This window comes from Zonotrichia albicollis, chromosome 4, assembly GCF_047830755.1.
Source record: "Zonotrichia albicollis isolate bZonAlb1 chromosome 4, bZonAlb1.hap1, whole genome shotgun sequence".
NCBI classification, from domain to species: domain Eukaryota; kingdom Metazoa; phylum Chordata; class Aves; order Passeriformes; family Passerellidae; genus Zonotrichia; species Zonotrichia albicollis.
The window spans coordinates 26,667,310-26,694,892 of record NC_133822.1 but is presented as its reverse complement, the minus strand read 5'-3'; the positions used below and the strand labels follow the sequence as shown (position 1 = coordinate 26,694,892).

Below are 27,583 nucleotides of genomic sequence, written 5' to 3'. Positions count from 1 at the left end.
GCACGGGTGCTCGCAGCATCCTTCGGAGGGACGCGGCTCCCTGCCGGGGCCGAGCAGCCGGGGCCGAGCGCTTTCCCGCCCGCGGGCAAAGCGTCCATCCCCGCCCGCCGCGGCTGTTACAGGGCATCGATCCCGCCTCCCGGAGCTGCAGATGCGGAGATGCTGCCCGTGAACGGCCCGAGGCGCGCCGCGGGGCCGGGGAACAGGTGAGGCGGCGGGTCCCGGCACCGCCGGCACCCCCCGGCACCCCTCAGAGCCCCGGGAGCGCAGCCTGGGTCTGCCCGGCGAGCGCGGCCGGGCTCCCCCCGCTCCCCCCGCGGAAAGGCGCCGCCCGCGTCCCGCCGGGCCCCGCCGCTCACCTGGGCCCGCAGTCCCCGCCGCGTCGCGGGCACACGGCAGCGTCAGCAGAGGGGGCTCCCCGCGCCCCCCGCGCCGGCCGCTCTCGGCGGGGATCCTGCCCGACGGCCCCTTTTGTCCGCCCGCGCCCCGCCCCAGCCCGGCCCGGCCGCGCCGCCCCGCCCCGCCGGGACACCGCCGCCACCGCCACGGCCACCTCCGACCGCCAGCCCTGGCGCTGCCGGCGCCGCGGGAAGCGCCGCGGGGGGAGCGGGGCTGACTGCGCCCTGCGCCCCGGGGGGAGCCCGTGGGGCGGGATGGCCCCGGGCGAGAACCGCCCCGCGGTGGGACAGCGGCCGTGGTGGGATGGACCCCTGCGAGGCCACCGCGGCACTTTGTCACCGCGGCCCCCTGGCCATCACGGCCCCCTGGCCGGCACTGCGTGCGTGAGCGTTGCCGCACCGATGGAGATGCCAAGTGGCGTGAGCAGGCCCTGCGGACACCTTTTGCAGAAGGAGCCCTGTTCCAAATGGCTGCCCTTGTCTCTCAGTGGGCCCATGTGGGGGTTTTTTTACAGTACGCTGAGCGTGGTGGAACCCGCGCAGTGCTTTGGTTTGGGAATGTGGTGGTGTTCACTTTTAAACGGAGAGGAGCAGGCTTTCCTCTTAGTTCAGCTTAGCAACAAAAATACGCTTGCATCCCCGGCTGTCTCGAGGGCACCTGAGGAAAAGGGCGTGGGGCAGAGCACAGAAGCCCTGGCAGCACAGCCAATGCAGAGTTACTGAAAGGTTAAAGAGAGAGATCTGAAATGCTGCTGACACCTTGCCCAAAAGGTTTAGTGAGGTCATGGGACTTTCGGTGTTTTTCTTTTGTGCTGGTGATAGCAGTGTTGTGATTCAGTCAGTATCACCCATCACTAGAGAGCACAGTGTACTGCTAAAGAGCTCTAAAGAGCCAGCCCCGCTATTGCTCCACACTTTATTGTCATGTCAAACAGCAGACTACACCAGGTAATGTTTGAGAGCGGACTTTGCCCTCTATTTATAGTATGATTTCATCTCTCTGAGTGAAGGTAAACACCAGGAGAAGCAGAACAGCAACATAGATACATCACTCCACCTGGACCTGGGATGCCCTTAAGACTTTCCTGGCTAAGTCTTTAAATGTATAAAAGTGTTTGCCTGTGTTGTGTCCGTGTGTCTTATACAAACCACTTCTTTCAGCACTGTGCAGTAGAACCCCCCTTGTCTCCCCCCTTCAAGCACCGTACAAGAGGTTTACTCATCTGTAAAATGAACATTACAAAGCTTAACTTCCAACTCATGCCAAGGACTGTGCAGTGTTTACATTCGCACATGCTGGAAGAAAATTGCCTCGAAGGTACAATATAATAAAAGGTAAATTAACCTCTGCACTGTCACTGCTTGCCACGACTTTCTTCTATTCACCAGTTCTGATATTTCCATTCTTGTATTTACCACTTCAAATCAGTAAAAGTTCCTCTCTTGACACTTGTGAATTTTGCACATACAGGTAACCTTGTGAGTTGCCTCAAGCTTAAAATAAAATACCCAAATGTCATCATAGGAGTCATTTCCATCACAAAGATAGCACACCAGGGCTGCCACTGCATTTCCTGATTCAATAATAGTGAGCACCACCGAGCTGCTCTCAAATTACACCCCACTTCCCTTTTTTTAACAATAATGTTAAAAAGTGCAGATGCCTTAATATTGAAAACCACAGCATCTATTATTAGCTGTGATGTAATACTGTCAGTGTAAATTTCAGAGAGACAGCAAAACAACATCTAATACTATGGAACTGTAACATCAATTAAAAACTGTGGAATTAAGGTAAAAAGCTCTTATAATTAAGAAATCCAAACAACAACAAAAACAAACAAAAAACCTCAAACAAACCCCCCTCCCCCCCCCAAAAAAAATCACCAACATAACAACTGTTTCTGTCTTTAATGAAATATTTAATACATTTAAAAAGTGAACTTCCTTTCAGCTTTCCTCTGAAGTCTGATAGATGCAGGAACATAAAGGATTGACCAGCATGAAGATGCAGGCTCACTTTCCTAGCTGTCAGCTGCCACAGCAGACATACCTTCTGGACAGAAGGAAGGCTGTGAAGGCTGCTCTCTTCTGCTGCCAGAGGTATTGTTGTGGTAGGAAATTTCCATTGCACGTGGCCATGCACGTGACACTGCATTTTGCAGCTGCTTTCATAGCTAAACTAGGGAATATTTAATAGCTCTGGTTATATGAATTATTAAATTAACTCTTTCCTTGTAGTTGCATCCTTGAAACAGCCTATTACTGTAGCATCACCCAGGAAATCATAATGTATATTTATTCCACTCAGATTATTTGGGGAATTAAGGCTCTTATGAATTTGCTGTACTCCAACACACTGCAAACTGTTTATTTCAGCTACTGTCTTACTGTATCTATTTTTTAATGAGTAATTTTGTCTTACAGAGACAAAATAAGTATTAGGTGTAATTTGTCTTACAGAGTCTCCCTCAAAGACTTTTCAGATCTCTGGAGCTCACTCTGTAGTATCTTATTGTTTTGCATCAAGCCCATCACAGAATGTTGGTGACCGTCATATATGGCAGGTGTCTTAATAATCTCTTTTTGGAAGGATTTTTGTATGCGTAGATCAGGCTTCTCTGCACAGGAACTAAAACATATCTTCTTAGGCACTATTTTTCTCACTCAGCTTTCACTGAGTGAATTGGAGTTGTTGACCACAGTGTTGTTTTCATCAGCACAGGTTGCCCAGAGCAGCTGTGGCTGCCCCATCCCTGGCAGTACCCAAAGCCAGGCTGGATGGGGCTCTGGGCGACCTGGGATAGTGGAAGGTGTCCCTGCCCATGGCAGAGGGCAGAGTGGGATGGGCTTTAAGATCCCTCCAACCCAAACCAGTCTGGGGTTCTGTGATTAAATATTTTGGGTGAAAATTTGCCTGCTTCCTCTGAACAGGATCCGTACAGAAGCAGCTATTCCTGCCGCTCTAGGGTGACGAACATTTTAGCACATGACAGGCTCAAATGCGGACCTGAGCTTTGACATCCCAGTGTCCCTGGGGGCTTTATATTGTGGAAATATCCGAGAAGGTTTTGTCACGCCATGGCCTTTAACAAACCCCCATTTACTCATGGACTGATGTTTGTTAGGAACTTTAACAAACCCCCATTTACTCATGGACTGATGTTTGTTACCGACTTGTTTCCTCAGGACGGGGCAGGCCCAAGTCGCACACGCTTAGACTAAAACAGCCCCAGACAGCAGGGACAGCCCTGAGGTGGCTGGGCGGGGTTCGGGGATTCCCCGTCGGGGACTGCAGCAGGTTCCCGTCCCTCGGGGAAGGGCCGGCCCCGGCCTCGCTGTGCTCCGCGGCCCGCCCCGCACACAACATGGCCGGCGGCGGCCCCACAGCCCCGCCCCGGGGCGGTGGCCGGAACGGGCGGGGCGATGGCGGCGTCCGGCGGGGACGGGCCGGGCTGAGGGGAGCGGCGGCCGCGCTCCCGCGGGCAGGTGAGCGCGGGTCTGGGGCGGGTCGTGGGTGTCCGTCCCCTCCCCGACATCCCCCCTACACACCCACAGCGCCTCTACGCATCCCCAGTCCCATCCCCTTCCTCCACAGCCCCGTACCTGTCCTACATACATACACACACACATATCCACACCCCCACACACAGACACCCACGCATATCCCCACACATGCACACACGCACAGACACAGACACACACACACGTTCCTTCCTCACACACAGACATCCACACAGACACCCACACGTACACAGCCCACACATGCACACAAACACACCACCGCACACAGAAATGCACACCCCTCCATCACCCCAAACACACCCGGGCACACACAGCCGTGTGGCTCTTTGAGTCTTGGGCTCCTTCTCCTCCCTAGGAGGTTCCCTAACTCTTCGGGAATCTCGCAGCAGGCCCTCCTGGCCTCCTCTGATGGCACAGCCAAAGTGGATTTTCAGTAGTAAAAATAATGAAGCACAGTTTGTACTGTTGGAAGGAAGCAGCGGTTGCTGGGTCGGGTGCCGGAGGTGCAGCTTCACCCCTATTTTGCGGTGTGAAGTCTGCCATCATCAGCACCACGGGCTCCTTAGAGTGGCGGTGATGCCAACCAGGCTGCTTTTGGGTCTCATTTCATCGATTTGTACCAGAGCCAGAGATATCACCTGGGGGTCAGGCTGCTGCCAGGCTTCCCTGCTGCCCGTGGGAGCAGTCTGGGCAGAAAAGGCCCTGTTCTGGAGAAGTGACAGGCCTGCTGTGCCTCTGTCACAGGCCTGCTGTGCCTCTGTCACGTCTGCTGTCTCTTGAGTAGGAGCTCTGGTGTTTCGTGAAGGATTTGACTTAATACAAATATGTAGGCTACGGCTGTGTTATGCAGCTCTTTGATGTTTTGTGAAACTAAGGATCTCAGCTGATCAGAAGTTTGAATGTGTGCATCTTTTGTGATGTGAATGTGTGCATCTATCTTGTGGAATCTCATCGGGTTATCTAGAATACCTCTTTCCACGTTAGAGGATTCCTCTAGAAAAGTACATTGTATTAAAATTATATTATTTGTTGTGCATTCTTGTTTGTGGGTTTCGGCAATCAATTTCTACAAAATTGGAGGATTTTGTTTACAGGCCACTTAAACATCATCTGAGATTGATTAAATTCTGCAGAAACCAAGGATGAATTTTCAGTCTGCTTTCGATTCCTCTGTAGCAGGAGGGATAGATGAGGCACCAAGATCCCAAAACAGGAAAAGAATTGTGCTCCTGTAATTTTTTTTTTTTTTTTATTTCTGGTAAAAGCTGTCTCCAGTGTTTAGCTCTGGCTTACTTTCAGCTCACCTTCCTGTATGAATTGCTCAAGGAGTCAGAGAAACAGTACAATGTTAGGTTTGAATTTTGGTGAACCTCTTGAGGTAGCTTGGAGATGTGAAGAATGTTGGTTTAAAGGCTTTTGAAAAGTTTACATTGTGGTTGGTTAATACCATTGTAGCCTTTAATGCGTTTCCTTTTGAAGGGACAATTGTATCGCAGCAGACTAATCCCTGAACTTTTAAAACCACAACAAGGTGCTGTGTGGTATTACTGAGTCACTGATGATGGGTTATGCCAACTTCAGTACAAATAAATTAATTGTTTCATTTACTTTTGTTCTGGTAAAATCTGGAAGACCCAGAGAAAGATCATGACCTTGGAGAACTAAGGTCTACACACAGGAAGATAGACCCTGAGCCTTTGTATACTCTTTTCTATCCAAGCTTGATTTCAGATTGCTTACCAACATGAATAAAAATATATGTGTCCTAAACTTTCTCAAATTGAAGTTTGTTAATAAACATTTTGGCTTTGTAGGATTTGACAGGATAAATAGTCTGTGTGGGATTATAGAAACAAACAATAGGGGCCTGAGTTTGGTGGTAAATGTACATTCCCATGTCTAGTCCTGGAAAATGAAGACACCTTGAATTCCAGTCCAACATGTTACTTGCAGAAATGGCATTATTATGAAATTGAATTAACATTCATTAATTACATTACTACATTTAGTAAAGGTGCTTTTATGTTTTAATTTCCTTTTCAATGGAAAGTTGTGTGTAAAAGGAGCAGTAGATGATGTTGCTTGTGGGTGTGTGATAACCCAGCTCCCTCCCACTCCTTTACATAGTGAGTTTTATTCTTGGGAAAGTAATGTAAGAAATAATAACAAATCTAGGGAAAATAATAAAAATATAGGGAGAATCACCCCCTACCCCCATTAGGTTAGTGAGGAAGTGGGATGGGATGCCCAGAGAAGCTGTGCTGTGTCTTTGTGGCTTTTCAAAGCATAAATGGGTAAAGCCCTGAGCAAACTGCCCACACCTCGTAGCTAACCCTGTGCTGAGCAGGAGGCTGAACCAGGGGACTTGCTGGGATCCCTTCCTGCCAGAATGGTCAGTGATCCTAACAAAAGGCTGACCTGGGCCAGTGAAAGATCTAATGCAGAAAGTGACATCTGGTGTCAGGAGCTGTACTGCAGCTTGAAGCGCCCAACTAACAGCCTGACGTTTAGGGAAATCCTCCTGTAAGGGTTTAATGGCACCAGTTGCAAGGTCAGTCACTTTAGTTCCCTCCCCTGAGGTACTGCAAGTCTTGATTGTTGATAGAGCTGTAAGGGATTTCTCTTGGAATCATGGGTTTTTATTCTACAGGCGCCACGTGAACCAGATGAACTTCCTGCTTCAAAAGAAAGCAAAAATATATGTTCCTAAGTTAGAAACAATGCAAGGTCTGTATTGGTTCTTTAAACTTTACTCAATGTAGAATAGGGGGGTTCTGTCAGTAGTTTATTTAAGGGAGGGTTTTGTGCCTGTTTATAAAAGATGGGGAGTGTGAAAACCCTCCCTGTAACCAGTGTCCTTGTGTGCAGTTCTCCAGCTGAGAAGTGCAGGGTTTCAGTCTGAGCCTAGGTGTTCTTTCCCTTGGGTTTTAAGCTGATAATACTTATGTAGAAATGTTTTCTAGGTGCCATTTTTCTTCTGCTTTTACTTCCCTGTATCCTCTCCTATTTTCAACTTTAAAATTTTCTGTATGAACAGGCTGATTCCACTTTGGGATAATGGCAGGAAAAGTAAAGTGGGTAACTGACATAGAAAAATCTGTTCTAATAAACAACTTTGAAAAAAGAGGATGGATTCAGGTGGCAGAAAATGAAGACTGGAATTTTTATTGGTAAGTATGCTATAATTCCCAATTTCTTTTATCAGTGTTATAGAGGCTTGCCCTGTTACTAGAGTCCAAACTTCTAATGAACTGTGCTTTCCTTCTCTTCATGATAATGATTTGTATTCAGGCTAACTATTCAACATGTCAATACTGAGAGTGAATGAGAAATTAGACCAAGATTGTGGTAAAAGGAGGAGAGTAAATTATCTTTGGATTTGATGTTTGTCTAATATAAGCCCATGAAATGCTGTCCTAGAATGCAGTAATCTATTAATGGGCAGAAACAGTGCTTTTTAAATAAATGAAACTATTTGTGATGTTCCTTTCAAATGCATCAGAATGGCAGTTTGTGCTGCCAAATGTACCCTTTGTGAACCACTTATTTAAATGGACAGGAATCTAAATGGGCAGGAATCTGCTCATGCTTTTGGAATGCAGTTGGGAGAGTGGGGAAACACTCATGGAAATTGCTGTGTTGTATTGTTTTGGGTTAGTTTTTTTTCTTTCTGAAATGATAATGTAGCAGATTGCTAGTATTCAGAAAATATTCTTAAATTTTTGCATTGAGACATCTAATATGGAAAATTCTTTGTATTTATGTCCCTGTTCTTATCTTCTGTGAAAAGTGTAGCTGATAACTGATTTAATGACTGTCACTGCAGCACTTTTATCTGGTATATAACTCAACGACACAGGTGTTTTTAGCAAGATCTCTTAAGCAGTTTTCAAGTCACATGTTTGAATTCCTTTTGTAATCCAGTTAGCAAGGCAGTCAATAAGAGGTTGGTTTGTGGTTTTTCTGATAAGGAAAGGTGAGTTTCAAGAGTGTGAAGTAACAGATTTAAAAGAGGATTCTGTAGCTTTTGGGTGCACTTCAGTCATTTTTAGGCCCTTCTGGGGATTGACCTGACTATCAACAAGCCTAAGTCCAGCAGGACCCACTTGTCATCTTTCTGTCCTCACTTCCTGCACCAATTTCAGTGGTTGTGGAGGGACTGATTAAACCTTCAGCAGGATTTCATTTGCTTTGTTAATAGAACTTCAGGATATGTTGGATTGTCACTGCAGCAAAATATTAAATATAAAAAGAAACAAGAGAGAGAAAAGATGAAGAAATTGGAGGGAAAAGATCTCTGATTTGTCGTCCTGAAGTGTGTTTCTTGAGAGAAATCACTTGGTGTCTGTCTTTGGTTTCAGGATGAGCGTCCAAACAATCAGAAATGTGTTCAGTGTGGAAACCGGTTACCGCCTCTCCGATGACCAAATTGTCAATCATTTCCCAAACCACTATGAGCTGACCAGAAAAGATTTGATGGTAAAGAATATCAAGAGATACAGAAAAGAACTTGAGAAAGAAGGAAGTCCTCTTGCAGAAAAGGATGAAAATGGGAAATATATTTATTTGGGTATGTTGTTCTTATTGTCAGCATTCGTCTCTTTTCTTAGAGAGTCAATAATTGGAAGAGAACCTGCTTTTTTGTGTGTGAAGCACTGAACCTCTGGAGTGTTATGACATTAAAGTGGCTACCTTGAAGTGCTCTGTTCCTCTTTTGGTTTGATTCATTTGGGATTTCTCAAAAGTTACTTTGGAGAGGGAAAATTGTGGGTTTAAGATACTTTGCAGTTAGGTTAGTGGTGAAACCAAAGGGCTCTGTTACTTCACATAAGAGAGGGTTACAGTTTCTTTAATTCAAAAGTGAAAAACTATTATGTGAAAATCTTACAATGGAGCAACACCTAAACCTTTTTGAAGGAAGACTAGACAGAACTGAATGAACAAACACCTCAGAGGGGAAATTTGGGAGAAGATGGGGAACTAATAAGGACAGCTAAAAAATAAAAAGCAAACCAGACAAAAAAAAAATACCCAAGAAAGTCAAACCCCAAAACTAATGAATGAGGAAATGAGGAAAACGGAGTTGGTTTGGGAGTCAGAAAGTATTGAAGTGAAACAGAGTGAGATATGTGGAGTTGAATTACATCTTGGAAAAGTGAAATGAAAACACTTCATCCATGTAAGACGGCAAGTCTTCAAGAATGGAGTTGAAGATAATTTAATAGCAAAAAGTGAGAAATGTTTTTCTTTAGGTTTCAGTAATCATGGTAAAACTAAGTGTGGGAGCAAAGCAGAATAATAGGAGTTCAGAATAAGATATAATAATTAAGAATAATGGGAGTTACATGGAAATAAAAATTACTGAGCCAAAGGGGAGTTTTGCCTGCACAGAGCATGATAAAGAATGGTGGAAGCTGATCAAGGAAATTGAGAAATTTTAATTGTTTTGTTGAAATGGTATCTAATACTGCAATGGCACAGCATATAAATGGAAGAAGAAAATCTATTCACGTGAATTAGAATCTATTACTTTGAAGTTAGCATTGTGCAACATTTTGCAATTGTTTAAGTAAAAACTAGTATGGAAATGAGATAAAAAGTAACATGAGTCTTAATGAAGGTGGATCATGCCAGACTAGAAAACTGAAAATACAGAACTTTGCTTTTTTAGTCTTTATGTGTCAGTAGCCTTATCAGGTAGAGTGTCTTTAATTGTGCACCCTTTTTTCCCCCTTAATTCAGATTTTGTTCCTGTGACTTTTATGCTTCCTGCCGATTATAATCTCTTTGTTGAAGAATTCAGAAAGAATCCCTCCAGCACATGGATTATGAAACCTTGTGGCAAAGCTCAAGGAAAAGGAATATTTCTAATCAACAAACTCTCCCAAATAAAAAAATGGTCTCGAGACAGCAAAACATCTTCGTAAGTACTTGAAACCAAACCCTTTATTGTACTTTCTGTAATTAGGTGAACTGCATCAACATGCTGATTGCCTGATGCATGGGAAAAGTATGCCATTATTATTATGATTGCTTTGTCGTTTCATAGTTAGGTTTGCATTTAATCTCAGTTGTTATCTGGCTTCCTCCTTCAACAGGTTATAATGCAGCTTGTTTTGGTATGAGGACGTACACAGAACTGTTCAATTAATATTCTTTATAAAATTACTTTCAGTGTTGTTGGAGAAAAACTTGCACAGAAAGAAATTGTTTTGCTTCACAGTATTAAATAACAGGAAGCAAGAGAAAAATCTTCCCCTCAGCAATTTCAATAATTGTTTAATATATATTAAATCACTTTTTAAATTGGTACAAAAGATGAATTCATTTCTATGAAATAAATGTATTTTCCTTTTGGAACACAAAATAATATACCTCATGTTGACGATCTCCTTCCAAATGGGTGAAATAGGTTAGCAATTTTATGTTTTTCTCTGACTAGAAGTTTTGATCACACAACTAATGGTTTTTCCTGTGACCAAGTGACTGGCTAATTTTTCCCCCTGTCTGATTGGAATCTGAAGAATGTCACAATCTGAAAGTTATATTAACTTTTCACAGTGGTTTGCAGTTGCACACCAAGCAGAAATGCAAATATTCCAGTAGTACAAGACCTTGAATAATGAAGGTAATGCACTACATTCTTTTTGCTTGTCTGGACTGTGCCAAGCTCTAAATTCTCTTTAAGGGAAAAAGACTGGCTTGTAGAGCTGCATTGTGAATGGCTTGGTCAGCTACTGTGTGAGTTTAAATGGGTAATTGATCTTGGTCATCTCTACAGTATTTTCACCTTTTCTTTTTTATAAAATAAGGCCTGATGCCAAGTGTGTATTATTAACCTCCACAACTTTATACACCGTCTTGGCAAAAGATGCAAGATTTCAGTCAACTCGAAATTTACAGAACACTTCTAAAGAAGAAAAGACTTCAAGGATTGTATTGTTGCAGATATCATACTGTGAGACATTTTGTGTCTTTCAGGTTTGTGTCTCAGTCTTCCAAAGAAGCCTATGTGATTTCACTCTACATCAACAATCCCTTACTAATTGGTGGAAAGAAATTTGATCTTCGTCTCTATGTTTTGGTGTCTACCTATCGTCCACTGAGATGTTACATGTAAGGTTGCTTGTCTTTGTATTTTGTTTAGAGATAATGTCCAGTGTAGTCAAAATAATGCTGTGCATGTTGTACAAGAAGTTTAACCTGTAACTGGTATCTTAGGATGCTCACTTCCTTGCTTCTCACAGGGACTTAACACATTTTAATGACTTTTTGCATTTAAGGTACAAGCTTGGGTTTTGCCGGTTTTGCACAGTGAAATACACACCAAGTACAAGTGAACTGGATAACATGTTTGTACATCTTACAAATGTTGCCATTCAGAAACATGGGGTAAGTGTGCTGATTTCTTAGATGCTCTTTCGTGGCAAGACTGATTTTCTTTAATTGTCCCAGAAACTTGGAATCAAAAGGTTTTGTCATAGTCCTCATCATCTTGCAATTAATATACTTCACCTTGCACTTACAAATAAATACATTTTAGAATGTGGACATTTTAGAAAACCACAAATCAGAAGTCAAGATAATGAGTTGCAGCTCTGTAATTGGTGTGATATTTTCAGTATTGGCTCACAGTAGTTGAGAGCAGGGGTCTCCTTTAATTTAAAAGGCAATATACTCACTTATGAATTGAACAATGAAATTTATGAGCTTGGATCATGTGGTTATGTACTTTATAAATAGTGGTTTAGTATCCCCATCTTCATTTCCCCTTTCCTCTCTCTCTCTCTCTGGCAGTTAATTCAATTTCTTCTTCCCAGCACTTACTCATCACAGGATTTTCCAGCTTCTTCCAGTGTTTCCCCAGCCTCCTGCCCCTGCCTTCCTTCTGTGGGAAACAAAGGGAATGTGCAGTTGCAAACTTGAGATAACTAAGTGCTGCCTGGCCATCTGGTGGCTTCCTCTTGCATGGACAAAGCTGGAGCTCTGCCTGCAGAACAGTTCTGTCCTGTAATTTGCCATTGATATTGATGTGGAAACATGAGAGCTTTGACAGCCCTTCCTTATGTCAAAGCAGGCCGCAATTCAGCAGTGGGGAGGGAAGGTTAGTGGGGCAGGGGTGACATAGATGGGGATACAGTGTCACTTCCCAAGCCTTGTTCCTTCAGGGAATGACTTGATAATGACTGTCCCTTTGGTGTTTTTAGCGGATGTCTGTGATTTACAAACCATGCCTCTGGTACAGTCATTAAAACTCTATTGTTGCACTTCCTAATGCCAGAAGCTTTATTTTAATGGTATGGAAAATAATATGTATGGACACACACACACATGCTCCTGATTATATTAATATAGGTATACACATGCACTCATACACAAGATATATGCAATATATCTTAAATTGAAACCTTGCTTAATATGCCTTCTCTGCTGCTGTTCCATAAGATGTGCAGCATAGCAGAACTGTTTTTGTCTGGATATTGCTGCAACAACAATGTAAATGATAATGTTGATAGTTCTTAACCAGGGTAAGTGGTCAAATATGCCATTTTTCAGTACTACAAACATTTTATTGTTCAGTTGCTGCTTTGTGAAGTACTTCAAACATGTTTTGGTTTCACAGGCACAGTGAGAATTACTTATGGTGAAAGCAGGTCCCATACAACTTTTAGAAAAACTCCTGGTGGTGTTGCCAGTAGCAGAGAAGATGTGAGGCGTGTGATACATTGCCTGCCTTGTTATTATGCACCCTTCTATCTTCTCTACCAGTTAAAGAATGGCCTTCAAGATTTTTCCCAGATAAGAGAAGGGACTGTGGTGGTGACGTCACTTAGAATAAAGGGCAACAGAAATGAGTACAGAAGTAGCAGCCTAAGAATGTGGAATTATTACTAGAATATTTGAAAAGCTTTTTATAAATTGTAAACTACTGATATCTGTTCAGTGTTGCAGAAAGGCAGAAGAGAAGTTTAATGTATGTTACCCATCCTATTTGTTCTGTTTTAAATGTGCCTATAACTTTGGAGGCTTTTAGACTGTACAGCTTTAGTCTTCTAAAACTGTGCCTGATTTGAGCTGTCAGTAATTTGTAAAAGTATGATGAGGTCCTGGAAATTGTGTGTGTAATACAAACAAAACAACAATAATTCCTATACATAATTATTTTCACTTTGTTTTAATATCTTTAATGAAACAACTGTAATTATGTAAAGTTCTACCCGATTGCAATCTGTTTTGATTTGAGTACTTGATCTGAAGGGCAAAGAGGGCTGAAACTTTGATCTCTGTTCCCTTGCTGGAATCTGGTGTCATGACATTTTTATCATGGAACAAATCTTGAGAACCATGTTTCAGGTCTTAATTTGTTGTTCAGTTCTCCAAATTTGCTAATGGGGGAGCTATTGGAGAAAGCCTGATAATGAGACAGGTGCTTCTCTGACCTTGTCCTAGAGGGCAGCAGAATTTGTTCTTCTGAGAGCTTTTTTCTGCTCCATGCATTGTGTTTTGTAATTTAGCAGGCATACAATCATTAATTCTCAGAAATGCTCTGAGGAGAACACTTTATAAAGGGACAAAGCATTTATCCTGAGAGTTCCTTGAGGACTGAACGTGTGCCTTTCCATCAGTATGAAAACCCCTCGCTTTGCTCTTGTCTTTCCATTTAAAGAGAAATATTGCACAGCCTTGATAGCTTCTGAAAAGACAACATAAGGTATCCTCCTGTTTCCCCCTGTTCATTTTCAGCAATGCTTAGTGGGGTTTTGTACTGAATCACTTGAAAATTTTAACTTTTAAAAACAATTCAGGTGTCACTATGTTCTTGAATGTGGCTGTTATCAGTAGCACCATTAAGAAGATACCAGGGAACAAACAAGTTGTGCTTTAAATAAATAAACACAGACAAACACTTTCAAGTGCTGCATTTTACAACAGCTACCTTCAGTGAAATTCTGCTGTTGCTCATTAATTGTTTTTTCCTTATCCCCAGAGGAGCAAAATGTTCAGTTCTTTTGTTTCACATTTTAAAACTTCTATTTCCAAATCATAACTCATACTTTAGTATAAAACTGTCCAAGTAGCCAGGTTTTTTTCTCCTAACAAAGATTTATTACTTTATTTACGATGTGTGATACAAGCATATTAAAGCTATAATAAAAGCAATTGTTTATGTAGAGGGCAGTTCAAAGTTAAGGTGTTCATGAAGCTGCAAGAACAATTAGCCAAGTTTGTCTTTAGAGCAGTGCTTGTAAATATAAGGGGACTTTTTGTGGGGATGAGAAGAAAACCTGCTGAACAACTTTGAAATCTTAGACTGACTGAACTCCTTAACTCTTCAGGATGATTACAACCATATCCATGGAGGCAAGTGGACAGTGAGTAACTTACGCCTCTACCTGGAGAGCACCCGTGGGAAGGAAGTCACCAACAAATTATTTGATGAAATCCACTGGATCATTGTGCAGTCCCTGAAGGCGGTTGCGGTGAGTGCTGCCAGCGATAGCATTCCAGCTGCAGGCTTCCCAAAGCATTCCAGCTGCAGGCTTCCCAAAACCATCCCAGCTGCAGGCTTCCCATAGCCATTCCAGCTGCAGGCTTCCCAAAGCCATTCCAGCTGCAGGCTTTCCATAGCCATTCCAGCTGCAGGCTTCCCAAAGCATTCCAGCTGCAGGCTTCCCAAAACCATCCCAGCTGCAGGCTTCCCATAGCCATTCCAGCTGCAGGCTTCCCAAAGCCATTCCAGCTGCAGGCTTTCCATAGCCATTCCAGCTGCAGGCTTCCCAAAGCATTCCAGCTGCAGGCTTCCCATACCATTCCAGCTGCAGGCTTCCCAAAGCCATTCCAGCTGCAGGCTTCCCAAAGTCATTCCTGCTGCAGGCTTCCCAAAGCCATTCCACCTGCAGGCTTCCCATAGCCATTCCAGCTGCAGGCTTCCCAAAACCATTCCACTTGCAGGCTTCCAAAGCCATTCCAGCTGCAGGCTTCCCAAAGCCATTCCAGCTGCAGGCTTCCCACAGCCATGGAAGTGAGCTTGCCATTCAAACCCCTGCATCTCTTTTCTTCTCTTTGAGTGATGGTGTTGATGCTGATTTCTGCAGCTTTATCTGTTGATTTCTTGATGTCTCTTGAGATGAGGGAACTGAATCTTGGGTGGGTGAGTGGGTTGAGCTGTCTGTGGATATTTGCAGGAGTGAATAAATCTCTTTCCTTGAGAGATTTGTGAACTATTTAATATGACTTGATACCGCCCTTGTGAATAGTATTAAGTTCTGCCAAAATGGGTGATGTCATTCCAGCAATAACAAATGTGTCAAAGAAAAAAAACCTCTGGAGGACAGTTTATCAAAGCAAACCTAAGGCTATTAGCTCATTAGAGTTACATAATGTACTTTCACTACTTGTATGCATAAGTCACAGTGTTATCATGAATTTATTAAAAAAAAAAAAAAAAGAAGAAGCAGCAGCCAGTTCTCTGCTTGAGTGACTTTCTAGTGTTGGGGTAATATTCTGTGATCACATTACAGGGCAGGTACCACTCTGGGAGTCAGCTGGGGTAACTGAGTTGCCAAGGACTTTCCTGGTCCCAAGTACATTGTCTTGTCCTCTCTTTTGGGTTGGTCCTGGCACCATTTAGAGCTGAATCAGCTCACTTGTGCACTGACAATTACTACCTTGCTTTATTGATGGCTTGGTGTTCTGCCAGGGGAATAAGCTGAGTCATGGAAGGAGCAGATGAACACCAGAATCAGCACGAGAAACAGGGACAAGGTCGTGCAGCCAGGATCAGTGGGAGCTGGGGAAGCACGCCTTAACCTGGCCTCTGCTGTGCAGTCATATCTGAAGGTGCTTGGGGGAAGAAAAGGGATATAATCAAATGATAGCAGAACCTTAGAAGAGAAGTGGTAAAAATTATGGAGCATGAAATCTGTTGTTCCTCTGTCCTTCTGACAATGGCACATGTAATTAGATTCTTGTTCCTCCTCCCCTCTTTCACTCCCTGAAGAAATGAAAAGCTTCATTATTAGTTATGGGGAAAACATCTCAGAAACCTTCACAAAGTTTTCTCTAAAGGATCTAATGAGCTTCATGTAGAAGAAAGTATTATACTGTGCATACTGCAAATGTTTATATAATGCATATATAATGCATAATGCAGATGCTGGAAAGCTCCTGGTTCTCTAGGGGATGTGCATCTAAGCAAACTTGATTCCTGCTCTCTCTTGGCTTTAGGGTTATATTTACCTTGAGTAATTAAAATTTTTAAATGTATTTTGTAATTGTTTGACCTAAAATTTCTGCATAGCTACAGCAGCAGAATAAAATAAATGTCTTTGAATTGCTTTAGTTTAAAGAATTCACAATTATATGAAGCTGTAAATTTTCAAATTTTCTGTTTTCTTCTGATGCGTGCAGGCTTTAAATATAGTTATTACTTTTGCAAAGTATAAACCCACTTATTTTCACTATGGAAACATAATGGAAAATTAACAAAACTCAATACTTGGCATCAGTGCAATCATTAGTATTGAAATATTTACATCCAGCCTCAGAAAAAGAGGCAATGCTGAACCTACTAGGTAGCAAGCTTATATTTGAGTTACAATACTGAAAAGTGTTGTAGAAGATTCATAATGTCATTACATGTGATTTCTAGCAAAGAAAGTAGGTAATTGGGTTACTTACTGAAGAGTAGATTTTAATACATACTACTGTCTTTTCTTTTTCCCCAGCCTGTAATGAATAATGATAAACACTGCTTTGAGTGTTATGGATATGACATTATTATTGATGACAAGCTTAAACCTTGGCTAATTGAGGTAAAGTTCTATAAAATACTTCCTTCTATAAAAGTTCCTTCCTTCTATAATGTTCTATAAAAAACTTCCTTCTCATTTCACGGAATAAAACTAAGTAGATTTTAATGTAGTCTTTCCTCTTTTTAGATAGTATTTTTTGCTTATCGGGTAAGTGGATTAAGAAAAACACTGGAAAGTGACATAGTTCATGTGATGACTAAGCTACCATGGGCTTTTCTTTCATATTTTTTTGGTGTTTCTGTTTGTTTGTGGCTTTCTGTTTTGGTTTCTAACTCCAGTGCATCCATGCAACTGCACTTCAGGGGCAGTCTGAATGTTAGCAGCCCTGTTAAATACTGGATCAGTACCTGAAAAATGGCCATCAAGTTTGATGGAGCAAAACATCAAATTTAATTTTTAAATGCTGTCATGGCCTTAACGTTACAGATTAAGAGGAAACAAAAGGGGCGTACAAAGTATAATTAGGATATTTGGAAAGATTTTTATTTTTTACATAAATTTCTCTTTCATACATATACTTTAGCTCTGTATGTTCAATATAAATTTTGTCCATCCCTCTTCCTTCTCAATTTAATTTGAAGTGAACTTCATTAAAAAAAAAATTCTGTTTATCGCTTTGATACTTACTTCTCCAAAATAAATGGGGAACAAAGATATGTTAAATGAATCCCAGCTTTAATTAAAACAAGATACAATGCAGTGCTTTGAATAGAGAGCACTCTCCAGCTCACAATATAACAGGAGAACTCAGGTAAGAACTTGGAGAAAAGTTGTTTTCCAGAAGAGAGCCCCAGATTTCTGTGGGCAACAGTGGCTCATGTAAACTGGGCAAATTTTAAGGACTCAAATGTATGGGGTCTGTAACCATGTAAACAGAAAATTAAATAAAAATTCTGCCTTGTCTGATTGACCCTGGTGAATCTCACCTCAACAGAAATCTGCAGGCTGACACTGCAGACACTTAACAGAGTGGTGCTTTCCTGTCTAAGTAAAACGAAAAATGCCCAGTGGGGAATTCCTTCCAGTGCCTGAGGAACTGAAAGATGTCCTTTGAGCCACCAAGGCTCAATTTCCCGTATGGCACACACAGACATCACACATGCTGTTTGAAGAACACTCCAGAAACTGATACTGGTTTTTTTCCCTTTTATAGGTTAATGCTTCCCCTTCTCTTACTTCCAGCACTGCTAATGATCGCATCTTGAAGTATAATCTTATTAATGACACGCTTAACATTGCTGTGCCTAACGGGGAAATTCCTGACTGCAAATGGAATAAATCTCCACCAAAAGAGGTTCTGGGCAATTATGAAGTCTTGTAAGTTTTATCAGTGTTTCATAGAAAAGCCAATGGTTTTCTTTCAGCTCACTTTTTTTTGATGTGTAGTGTAGACCAAAAAGATAAAGTAAACTTCATTCTGATATGAAAAATGGGCACAAAGTACCACTTCATTTCTTTGGAGCGGCATTGGAGGTGGGACTGCATTAAAGCAGAGTTCCCTTGCCTCGTGTCCAGAGACAATGTTGCCTGATAAGCTCCTGCTTCCACCTTCTGAGCTTCTAGCAGCTAGAACTGAGGGACAGAAGCAAAGAGAATGTTTGCCTTCTACATGTGCAGAACTTTAATTTTATGGAGGATAATATATACATGGTACTTAAACAGTTAAAATAGTTGGTTCTGGTTTAAAAGTTATTTGATGCAAATTTTCTCTCAGTTCATGGAAATAATGCCTCATGCCTCTTGAGTCCTGTGAATAATGAATGTAATAATAAATCATGGAATTGTCAGATATTTTTTAATTTCCTCGATCGGTATTATAAAGAGAGAAATGAAGGAAACTGAGACTTTTTATATTGGAATGTCTGTAAGATTTATCTAGGATGGATTGGTTTTATGCAGAAGAACCCTGATTTGAATACCATATTGCTGACAGTTTCTTATCTTTTTTGAGAAAATGTTTGGATAGTTTCTCTTAGCATTAGTGGTGCAGTCGCTCAGTATGTCAGGAATGCCCTTTATGTACATAGCTGATCCACTAGTTCTTGCTCATCTTAAATACTTTTACTCTATACTAGTAAAAGCAGTTAAATGTAAGCGGTCTGAATTAGGATTTAAAATTTAATGAATGTTATACACATGGTAGCTATGAATATCTATAAAAGAGTATAACTAAGTATATTTTATGATTTTCCTACAAAATTCTTTAGTATTATCTTCTGTTAATTAAAATTACCTATTTATAACCAAATTCTGCTTGGAATTTGCATAGCAGTTGAAATGTCAGTTTATGCTGAGGTTATCTGAGGCTATAATGGATGTAGATATCTACAGAACCGCTCATCATTGTGCTTAAGTGTTACAAATACATATTATCAGATGCATTTTGTATGATCACATGGCTGCTTAGTTCACCTCATTCTTTCCCTTCTCTCTTTGTGATGCAGCAGGGGAGTTTTAACGCTGCAGCTAACAATCCTCCCTTTGAAGCAATAGCTCAGGAGTTATTTGAACTGGCAGCAGGCTCATGTTCTGCTTAACCACAGACCTGCAGAAGTACATGGGGAACTTCACAAGCACAAAATTTCATAAGCTTGGGAGTTTAACTAAAGCTGCCAGATGACTTGTTTCTTTCAAACTGGCGCTGAAGATATTTCAGGATGATCTGTATTGTAAAATTATAGATTCATAGACTCATAGCTGCTTGTCATGCTATGCCTGCATGAAGCCATATGCAGAGCAGCTTGTATCAAACTCCATTTCTAGACAATAAGCAGAATAGAACGTAGAAGTAGAATGCACAGGGCCCAGAGCTGTTTGTGTAGCAGCCCAAGGCACTGAAGGGGTTTCCTCTCCTGCAGATACGATGAAGAGATGGCGCAGAGCGACGGGACTGACCGCGACCTGCGGGGCCGTCCTGGGCAGCCCACGGGGGTCAAAGGAAGCCGTGCAAGAGATTCAGGAAAGCCTGTCCTGACCACCTGGAAGTGATGACAGAAGAAACAGCTGCATTCTTGGTAGGACGGCATCAAGAATAACTTGAGGTTTTGGAACAGATTCCTATGTTTTGGTACATTCATGTAGGAAATACTAATGAAGACAAAACAGCCTTTGAAAAGTGAAACAAATGCTCAAAACCCAGGAACTGTACTAGACATATACTGACCTGATAATTATTACAATAGATATAGAGTGTGTATGTATATACAGTTCTGTTTATATGATTTGTATAAACTAATTCTCAATAATGATCAAGAGCTTTATTTATAAAGTGGCAAGTCAAATGCACATTCTGAAAGAAACTCCTTGCTGTTCTGGATAGTATTTATTTCCTCTAGTAGCCTATCCCTTCCTGCCTATAATAAATGAGCTGTGGATTCTATAAAAGGATGATGGTGGTAAACATTAATTTTTTCACAGTGATGGTTCATATTCTTGTAGTAAAAGAAAAGCAACTAGAAAAAAATAGCAGTACATCTACTTGAGGCTGTTGCCAGTTAATGCAGCTATTGATTTATAACTAGTATTAAAAAATTGAAAAGCAAGTCCTTATATGCTGAGGGTTAGGGGTTTTTATTTCCTTTAGGTGTTCTGAGCTCCTAACTCTTTAAAAGTAGGAAGTTTTATGGACTGAGGGAGTATTTCGATGGTATATTGATGGACTGTTTCACTAGTCATTAATTTTTATTTTGAGATAGTGCATGTCTGTGAAAAACAGACAGAACAAAGATACTGTGATAAATTTCATTGCTTGAAGCTGATGATTAATCTTTATTTACACCAGAATCTCTCAGTGTATTTATGCATGTATATAAGCCAAATATCTGTATATTTTTGTATATTTAATTTACAAAGATTGTTGCACATGGCAATCTATGTTTGATAGCTATGTTAACAGTTGTGATGATTAGCTACCAAAACTAAGATGCAAAACTTAGCTACCAAAACTTAGGAGCAAAAGATAAAAATGGATATTTCAGTCTTCTAACAGCAAAGCATATGAATAAACTAGTGGGGTCTGTGATTGGCTGTTGCTTCCACTTGACTTCAAACAAGATATTGGGTGGTTATTTATAAATGGTAACATGCATTGGTTGGGTTTATTCTCCTCTCTCCCTCCCTCCCTCCCCCTTCTTCCTTTTTTATTTTTTTTCTTTTTTGTAAAGTTTAACTCTCCCAGGGTTTTTAGTTTCTTGAACATCTAAACCAGACCACCTGCAACTGCACCACTTCACCTGTTTTGGAAGATCCTCCTAGAAGAGTGCAGCAAACCATGGTCTCCAGGACAGCTGAACACAGTCTGGCCAGAGCAGCTTGTGTTGGGGAGGAAGGGCAGGTGTGGGCTGGGCTGACCAATACCCTTACACAGAATCTGGGGCTAATCCTGGCAGTAAAGAATGAAATCTGTCGGCTGAGTAACTCCAAGCAGTCTTCATTGATCTTGTATATTCCACTAAAATAAAATCTAACTGGTTCTCTCTTCATCAGCTTTGAATCTTCTCACTGGCCTCTACAAAAGCATATTCTAGGTGACTCTTGAAATAAATAAATGTAAGGTAAGATGATCACTGCAGGATTGTAAAGCTCACCTAAATTCCAGGTCTCATATTTTGTGGTTGGCGTTTTCTGCTTGGGTTTTTTGGTGTGGGTTTTATTGGTGGTGGTGGTGGAGGGTTGATTTGGTTGTTCTTAATTCCTAACTGTGAGTCTTGCTTGTATATTTGAGCCTTGACAGGCAAGCTGCTCTTAAGCAGAGGTGTAGTCAGATGTGTTAATCATCCTAGTGTTTTAATTACTGATATTTAGTGGGCAGATGTTTCTGGTTTTACCCCTAAGTGCCTGTTAGGGATAAAGTGGGAAGTACTAACAGCCCTAGGGACTCTGGGCCTGTAGTAAATAGTATTTTGTAGTATGATTACATTTTTGACAAACAGGTAACATAACAAGGGTGCTGTGATAGAAGGAAAATGAAGCTTTCTCTGACTGCTTGTGATTATTTTCTGTAGTGGCTGGGACAGAGGATGTGTTGTGGTACTCTTGTATTGCAACAGTAGTACTCCTTTCTGGGAAGGCTTAACATGACAGAAAAACCAGGTCTGAGATTTTAGGATTTATTGCTGTGGAAGGCTATGGAGACTGAATCCTGGGGATACTTTTAGGTGTAATTTTCACAATGGCCCAATACTGATAATAACATCCAAATAATCCTTGTTTTCCAAAGTGGTTTGTTGGTGGTACTCTGTATAGGCAGTGGTGTTATTACAGCAGATATTAACAACACAAAATAGTAATGGCACTTTCTGTAATATTACTGATATACATGTAATATACTAATATACTGAATATATTAGTATGTACTATACTATATACTGGATATCCTTATGTTAATTGTTTAGAGGGTTTCTGCTGGCTTATTAAGGGTCAGCTCATTTAAGCTTGCATCCTCAGTATTCAATATTTGAAAAGTCAGGACTGGAAGTTTTGCTGTTGCTTTCAAAGATTTCTGTCCCAGTGTACAGCAGATACATTAAGCAAAATAAAGTATTTGTAAAGAATTTTTTTATTTGGAAAATGTTTTTGTAACAGACCTGTCAGTTCTAAACATGTAAATCCTTCTCTCTGGCCCAGGGTAGTATTGGGAAAGCATATTTCAAACCCTTGGGGATGAAACATCTTCGTAAAATATCTAGTAAATTATCAGTACTACCTCAAAATAAAAGCATTGAAATATTACTAACTAGGGGGGAAGAAATGAAAATAAAAACCTGATAAGAATCTTTGACTATGTAGTAAAGAATCTCAGAACTAGAATTAAGATTTCAAATGTTGATAGCACATTTTAGTTATATCTCCAACCAATGTCTTGCTAGTAATTTATCTTGCTCACCAAAACATGAATTTAGTCATGCAATGTTCTCTTTAAAGAACAAGAATTCAAAGACACTGCAAATGCAGTGACCCTCTCTTCCTGATCTCATTCTATTTTCTTTTTAAAAACAATAGTCTAGTGATTATATACATCAGACTGCTTTCTCCTTGTTTCATTTTCTTCACAGGCTTTTTGCAGAAGTTGAAGTTTGAAGCCTAATTATATTTTCACTTCCAACATGAAAAGCATATGTATGTAAAAGGAGTTTTAAGGAACAAAACTGAAATAACATGGAATTCTAATATACAAAGATTGGTTTTCTGGTTATCAGTACTAAACTCTCCTGGTTTCAACTGGGATAGAGTTAATTTCTTCTCAGTACCTGTTGCAGTGCTGTGTTTTGGGTTTGGAATAAGAATGGTGTTAAGTCACTGATGTTTTGGCTTTTTACTAAGTTGTGTTTATCCTAAGTCCAGGACTATTTTTTTGTCTTGTCCCATGCTCTGCTGGTGAGGAGGTGCACAAAAGGAAGAGAGAAGGAGCACACCTGGGAGAGGTGACCTGAGCTGGCCAGGATATTCCACACCATGGAATGTCATGGCCAGTCTCTAAACTGGGGGAGTTACTCAATATGTCTGATTGGAGTTTGGGAAAGGGGGTCTGCAGATGGTGAGCAGTTGTATTGTGCATCACTTCTGATTTTTTTATTATTATTATTATTACTACTACTACTACTACTAGCCAATATTACTTCATTTTATTTTACTTCCAATTATTAAACTGTTCTTATCTCAACATACAAGTTCTATTTCAATTCTCCTCCTCACTCCATGAGTGTGGGAAGGGGAAGAGAGCTAAGCGAGTGGCTGGGTGGTGTTTCATCTCCAGCTGGGCTTAAAACCACAACAGAAAGCCCAGGAAAAAAATCTGTAAGTGAGCAGCAATTCTTCCTTTTCTATGCAGAACTTGAGGCCTCGTGTACGTCAGTGAAATGTTCTTGAGAAACTCAAAATTAGGAAGCTCTGTTGCTACGTAATGTCTGTTTTTAAGGCTCGTTGAGAAATTCTCAGAAGGAATTTGAGTAAGGAAAGAATCTGTGTTAGCTGGAATGAGTATGCATAAAGCAACTTTTCTGCAGACTTGAAGGGTGCCAAGGAAACAAAAACAGTCATAGCTAATAGTTCTGTGGGAGGAGGAAGAGGATGATATGTGGATATTAGGCTGTGAGATGCTGGTTCATGCCTGGTCTTGAAAGGTAAAGGTGAAAATCGAGTTAGGAGGAAGAGAAACTGAAAGGGAAAACTTTAACTGCTTACTCAGAAATAAAATCTTCACCTTTTCACTTCTGCATCTTCAACTAAATGCTTTGCTGTAGTAGGACAGGACTAATGGTACCAAGTGGTGCCCAGGCTGGTGGGAGCCTGGAGCGGGCTCTGCTAAGAGCTGGAACTGAGGTGATGAGGGAGATGAGTGTTCCCTGCTTGAGGCAGGTGTCTGCTGCAGGAGCTCAGGGCAATTGACTGCAGGAGTGATGCTGACATGTGTAATAAAAGATGGCAAACCTCATGTGGATGCTCTCATTCAGAGGTAAGGTAGCTCTTTTTGCTGGACTCTGATTCTCCAAAAGGTTAAAGCCTTTTTCAACTCTGACTGAGAGAACTTAAATCTGAGTGACTGCGAGCAGACAAGCTCTTAGTTCTGACTAACTAACTGTAGCCTTGGGCCAGTCATCCTCCTAATGTATCTCACAGAGAACTGTTTTAGCTTTCTGGGGAGCAAAATAAATCGGAAATAACAGTTCTCAAAAGTTCTGACTTTAGCTAGTATAATAACTTGCCAGGCAGAGCTGATAATAAATGTGTGTCTCAGTCCTAAAATACTATTCTTCATATGCTCCAGTGCTCCCTGGCATAAGGACAGTATTGTATGAAGAATTAAATGGACAAGCTCTAAACAGCTACAGGAATTGTTATAATGGCATCAGGGTAGAAGGAGTTTATTGTTAGAGTTGAATAGTGGGGCTTGCTTCCTGGGCACTAACCTTTCTCCCTATTAATTCTTTGACATGGAAGGAATTAATAAGATTCCCAGAGAATAGCTTCTGTACATGGCTTGAGGAACTTGATTAATATAAAAAACAGTATTATTCCTAAAGCTACTTCACTACTGTTGGCTTTACAATGGGACTTCTGCCTAAAATGTCCCTGTCTCCTGATTCACTTCCTGCTATAAACTCAGCAAAACAATAGACAATTCACAGAAGATATATAGCCCTGCATTTCATCAGCAGAACATGTCAGGCAGAGCTCATTTATCTGTGGTAGAGGAAGGGCTTTACTGTGGCACTCTGAACTGGTGCTGTTGCTCGAGCAGTTGCTGTTCAGTTGGCTTGGATGGAAATGACAGAAGGGAGCTGACATTCCGTGCCTGCTTTGAGACAGGAGTTCACTCCAGCCTCGGGGGTGGTGGGAAGGACTCTGTGCCCGTGCTGCAGAGGTATCCATTTTTGCTGACCTGTGTGGCTTCTTAAAAAAAAAAAAAAAGCCAACAAAACAAACAGAAACTTTATTCCTGTCTTCTCTGCAGAAAACAAATGCGGATAGCTGGGAGAAGCTGAGTTTAGCCACAATTTTGTTTAAAATTCCATTATTAAGAGGAAATAGGAGCATAAATGAATATCTTGGAAAAATTCGTTGTTTTATACTGAATTGTAGGAAGTTGTGTAGGCTAGACTCCATGCTTTTCCACCTTTTTTAAGTTGCCTAGGCAAGCTCTCCATACTTGAACTTTCCCAGTAATGACAATCACATTGATACCTTTGCTATTGACAGAAAGTCTTGTGTGCCTTAATTATTCTGCAATTTTGTACCTATTAAAAGTAAATAATTCACATCTGAGGTAGCCACAGACAACTGCTGTAAAATAGAAAAGTTTGGACAGTATGAAACAGTAATTAAAAACACTCATGAAAGGCAAGAAGACAACAAAAAGTACTTCAGACGAGAACATGGCTTTTATTTGAAAGGTTCTTTCCCAGTGAAAGCTGGGGACTGAAACTGTGAAATTCATTGATTTGAGTGGGATTAAATTTAATAATCTGAAATTTATTGTCATTGGTTGGCATATATAGTCACCAATGGCATTACATTTGCAAGCAAAATATGGTTTTTGGTTTTTAAATATAGTGTAAAGTGTAAATAAAGTGTAAATAAAAGTTATAACCCATGGTTATTTGAAGTGTAAATAAAGGTTATAACCCATGGAGTTTCTTAGCAAGAGAGAAAGAGTTTGAAGAGAATTCTGAAATGTTATGGCAGCAGTCGAGAAACACAAAATTTGTTCTGAGTGAAGGCAAGAGACAGAATTTCTCTACAGGGAAAGTACTAGTGCCTGAAAGGACACATGGAATTTCTGAGGACAGCAGAAGAAACAAGAAGCATATTTAAAAATAGATTGTGTTAAAAGTAAAAATAACCGTGGGATACTTATCTAAAATGAGAGGATTTTTTTTTTTTTTCCCCACAAACTTCCTGTCCTGTTCCTAACAGTCTGATTCAAATGCTCACCAGTGGGGCTGGGGAGACTGTCAGCTGTTCTTCTGAGGAAAAAGATTAAGGTAATCTTTCCCTGGATGTCACATTTTTATGATAACTGTAAATGTACAGAGAACAACTGCTTTTTAATACTTGGGAAAAAAACATCAAAGTACCAAAATCCAAATTATTAATATGGTGGAGTGTGATTCTTTACATAAGTAAATTATTCATGCCATCATAATGGTGTCATCTTGCTGGGATCTTGCATCACTGATGATAGATATAATTAAGCCACTAATCTCTTTTAATTCACTGAGAAAAACTTAATCTTTCATTATACATAAAGCCAATTTACATTAGATAAATTGAAAGAAATTGCACTTTATTAACCTTTGAGGTGTATTTCCCCAAGCAGTTTTTCAAGTGCATATATGTATTTATTCAGTGCATGTAGCCTCAAGCCCTGTATATATTTATACAGACATTAAACTGTGTTACTATGACTAATGCAGTGAAATTGCTATACCTGCATGTGTATTAACCCCAGTGCAGACAAATTCTGCTTTCTTCACAGGAAGAGCAATAGTGTTGTTTCCAAAAGTACATTAAGGTGACTCTAAAAATGTTGCTTCCAAATTGTTTCAAATAATACACTTGGAATGGGATAAAAACTTGGCAGTTAAAAATGCATTTTCAAAACTCTGGCAACATTATTGTCTTACTGCTTCCAAAGGTGTCTAGGCATTTTCATTTATGTGTCAAAAGGATAAAAAACATCTTGCAAGCAGAAAAGAATATTCAGCAGGCTCAAAAATACTATTCCCTAAAGTGGCACCTTGAGAAACTTCCAAATATTAAATTAAGATGTTCATAAAAATTGCCTTTTGGTAAACTTTCTTTTTTCCAGCTAATAGTCTTGATTTTTTTATCTCCAAAATTATTATTTAATAGCATTTATAAATATATTTCATAGCAGTTATAAAGATGGTAGTTGAATCATACAGATGTTTAAGTGAAACACTGAAAAACAAATCTGAGTCCAGTTGTTTGTACAAAAATGTTGTATAAATTCCTCATTTCTGATCAATCTCCATTCCCTTGGAAGCCAGAACCAGTTGAAATTCCATATGAAGGTGACTCCCAAATAACATACTGCCTTTCCACTATGACACAAGGGCTACATTTATTGTACCTGTATGTGTCTGTGTATATTCTATATTCTATATATATTATATATTATCTACATAAAAAGTATAGTAAGTGTATACATGGAAATACAGTAAAATGTATGTAAATAGAGTAATACATTGTATACAATTTCCATGTACATATTACAATGTAATATATATAATTATATGTTATATATATATATATATATATATATATATATATATAATGTATAAGCAGTACCTCAGCCTACCGAACTCAATACATGGGAATAGC

General features: G+C 40.5%; 1 protein-coding gene across 4 annotated transcripts; it reads left to right on the top strand.

Annotated features, from left to right (window-relative positions):
* TTLL1 (TTL family tubulin polyglutamylase complex subunit L1) lies at window positions 1–25,181 on the top strand. 4 transcript variants are annotated; one of them, XM_074539224.1, is made up of 11 exons: window positions 3,732–3,887; window positions 6,961–7,093; window positions 8,285–8,493; window positions 9,666–9,846; window positions 10,905–11,039; window positions 11,207–11,315; window positions 14,261–14,404; window positions 16,652–16,738; window positions 17,892–18,055; window positions 19,597–19,752; window positions 20,902–25,181. In XM_074539224.1, the coding sequence occupies exons 2-10, from the start codon at window positions 6,981–6,983 to the stop codon at window positions 19,724–19,726; spliced, it is 1,272 nt and encodes a 423-aa protein (XP_074395325.1). In that variant the 5' UTR covers window positions 3,732–3,887; window positions 6,961–6,980; the 3' UTR covers window positions 19,727–19,752; window positions 20,902–25,181. The 4 variants fall into 4 exon arrangements, with proteins under 4 accessions (XP_074395326.1, XP_074395325.1, XP_074395324.1 ...); XM_074539226.1 differs by lacking the exon at window positions 20,902–25,181 and adding an exon at window positions 6,574–6,650 and having other exon boundaries at window positions 3,807–3,887; window positions 19,597–20,759; XM_074539225.1 differs by lacking the exons at window positions 3,732–3,887; window positions 20,902–25,181 and adding an exon at window positions 1–206 and having other exon boundaries at window positions 19,597–20,759.
* Window positions 25,182–27,583: the final 2,402 nt, after the last annotated feature.

Coding starts and splice junctions, on each gene's coding strand:
- TTLL1 (XM_074539224.1), top strand. CDS start 6,981: ATGGCAGGAAAAGTAAAGTGGGTAACTGACATAGAAAAATCTGTTCTA. Junction 16,739..17,891: donor TTAAACCTTGGCTAATTGAG/GTAAAGTTCTAT, acceptor TCCCTTTTATAG/GTTAATGCTTCCCCTTCTCT. Junction 18,056..19,596: donor CTGGGCAATTATGAAGTCTT/GTAAGTTTTATC, acceptor CCTCTCCTGCAG/ATACGATGAAGAGATGGCGC.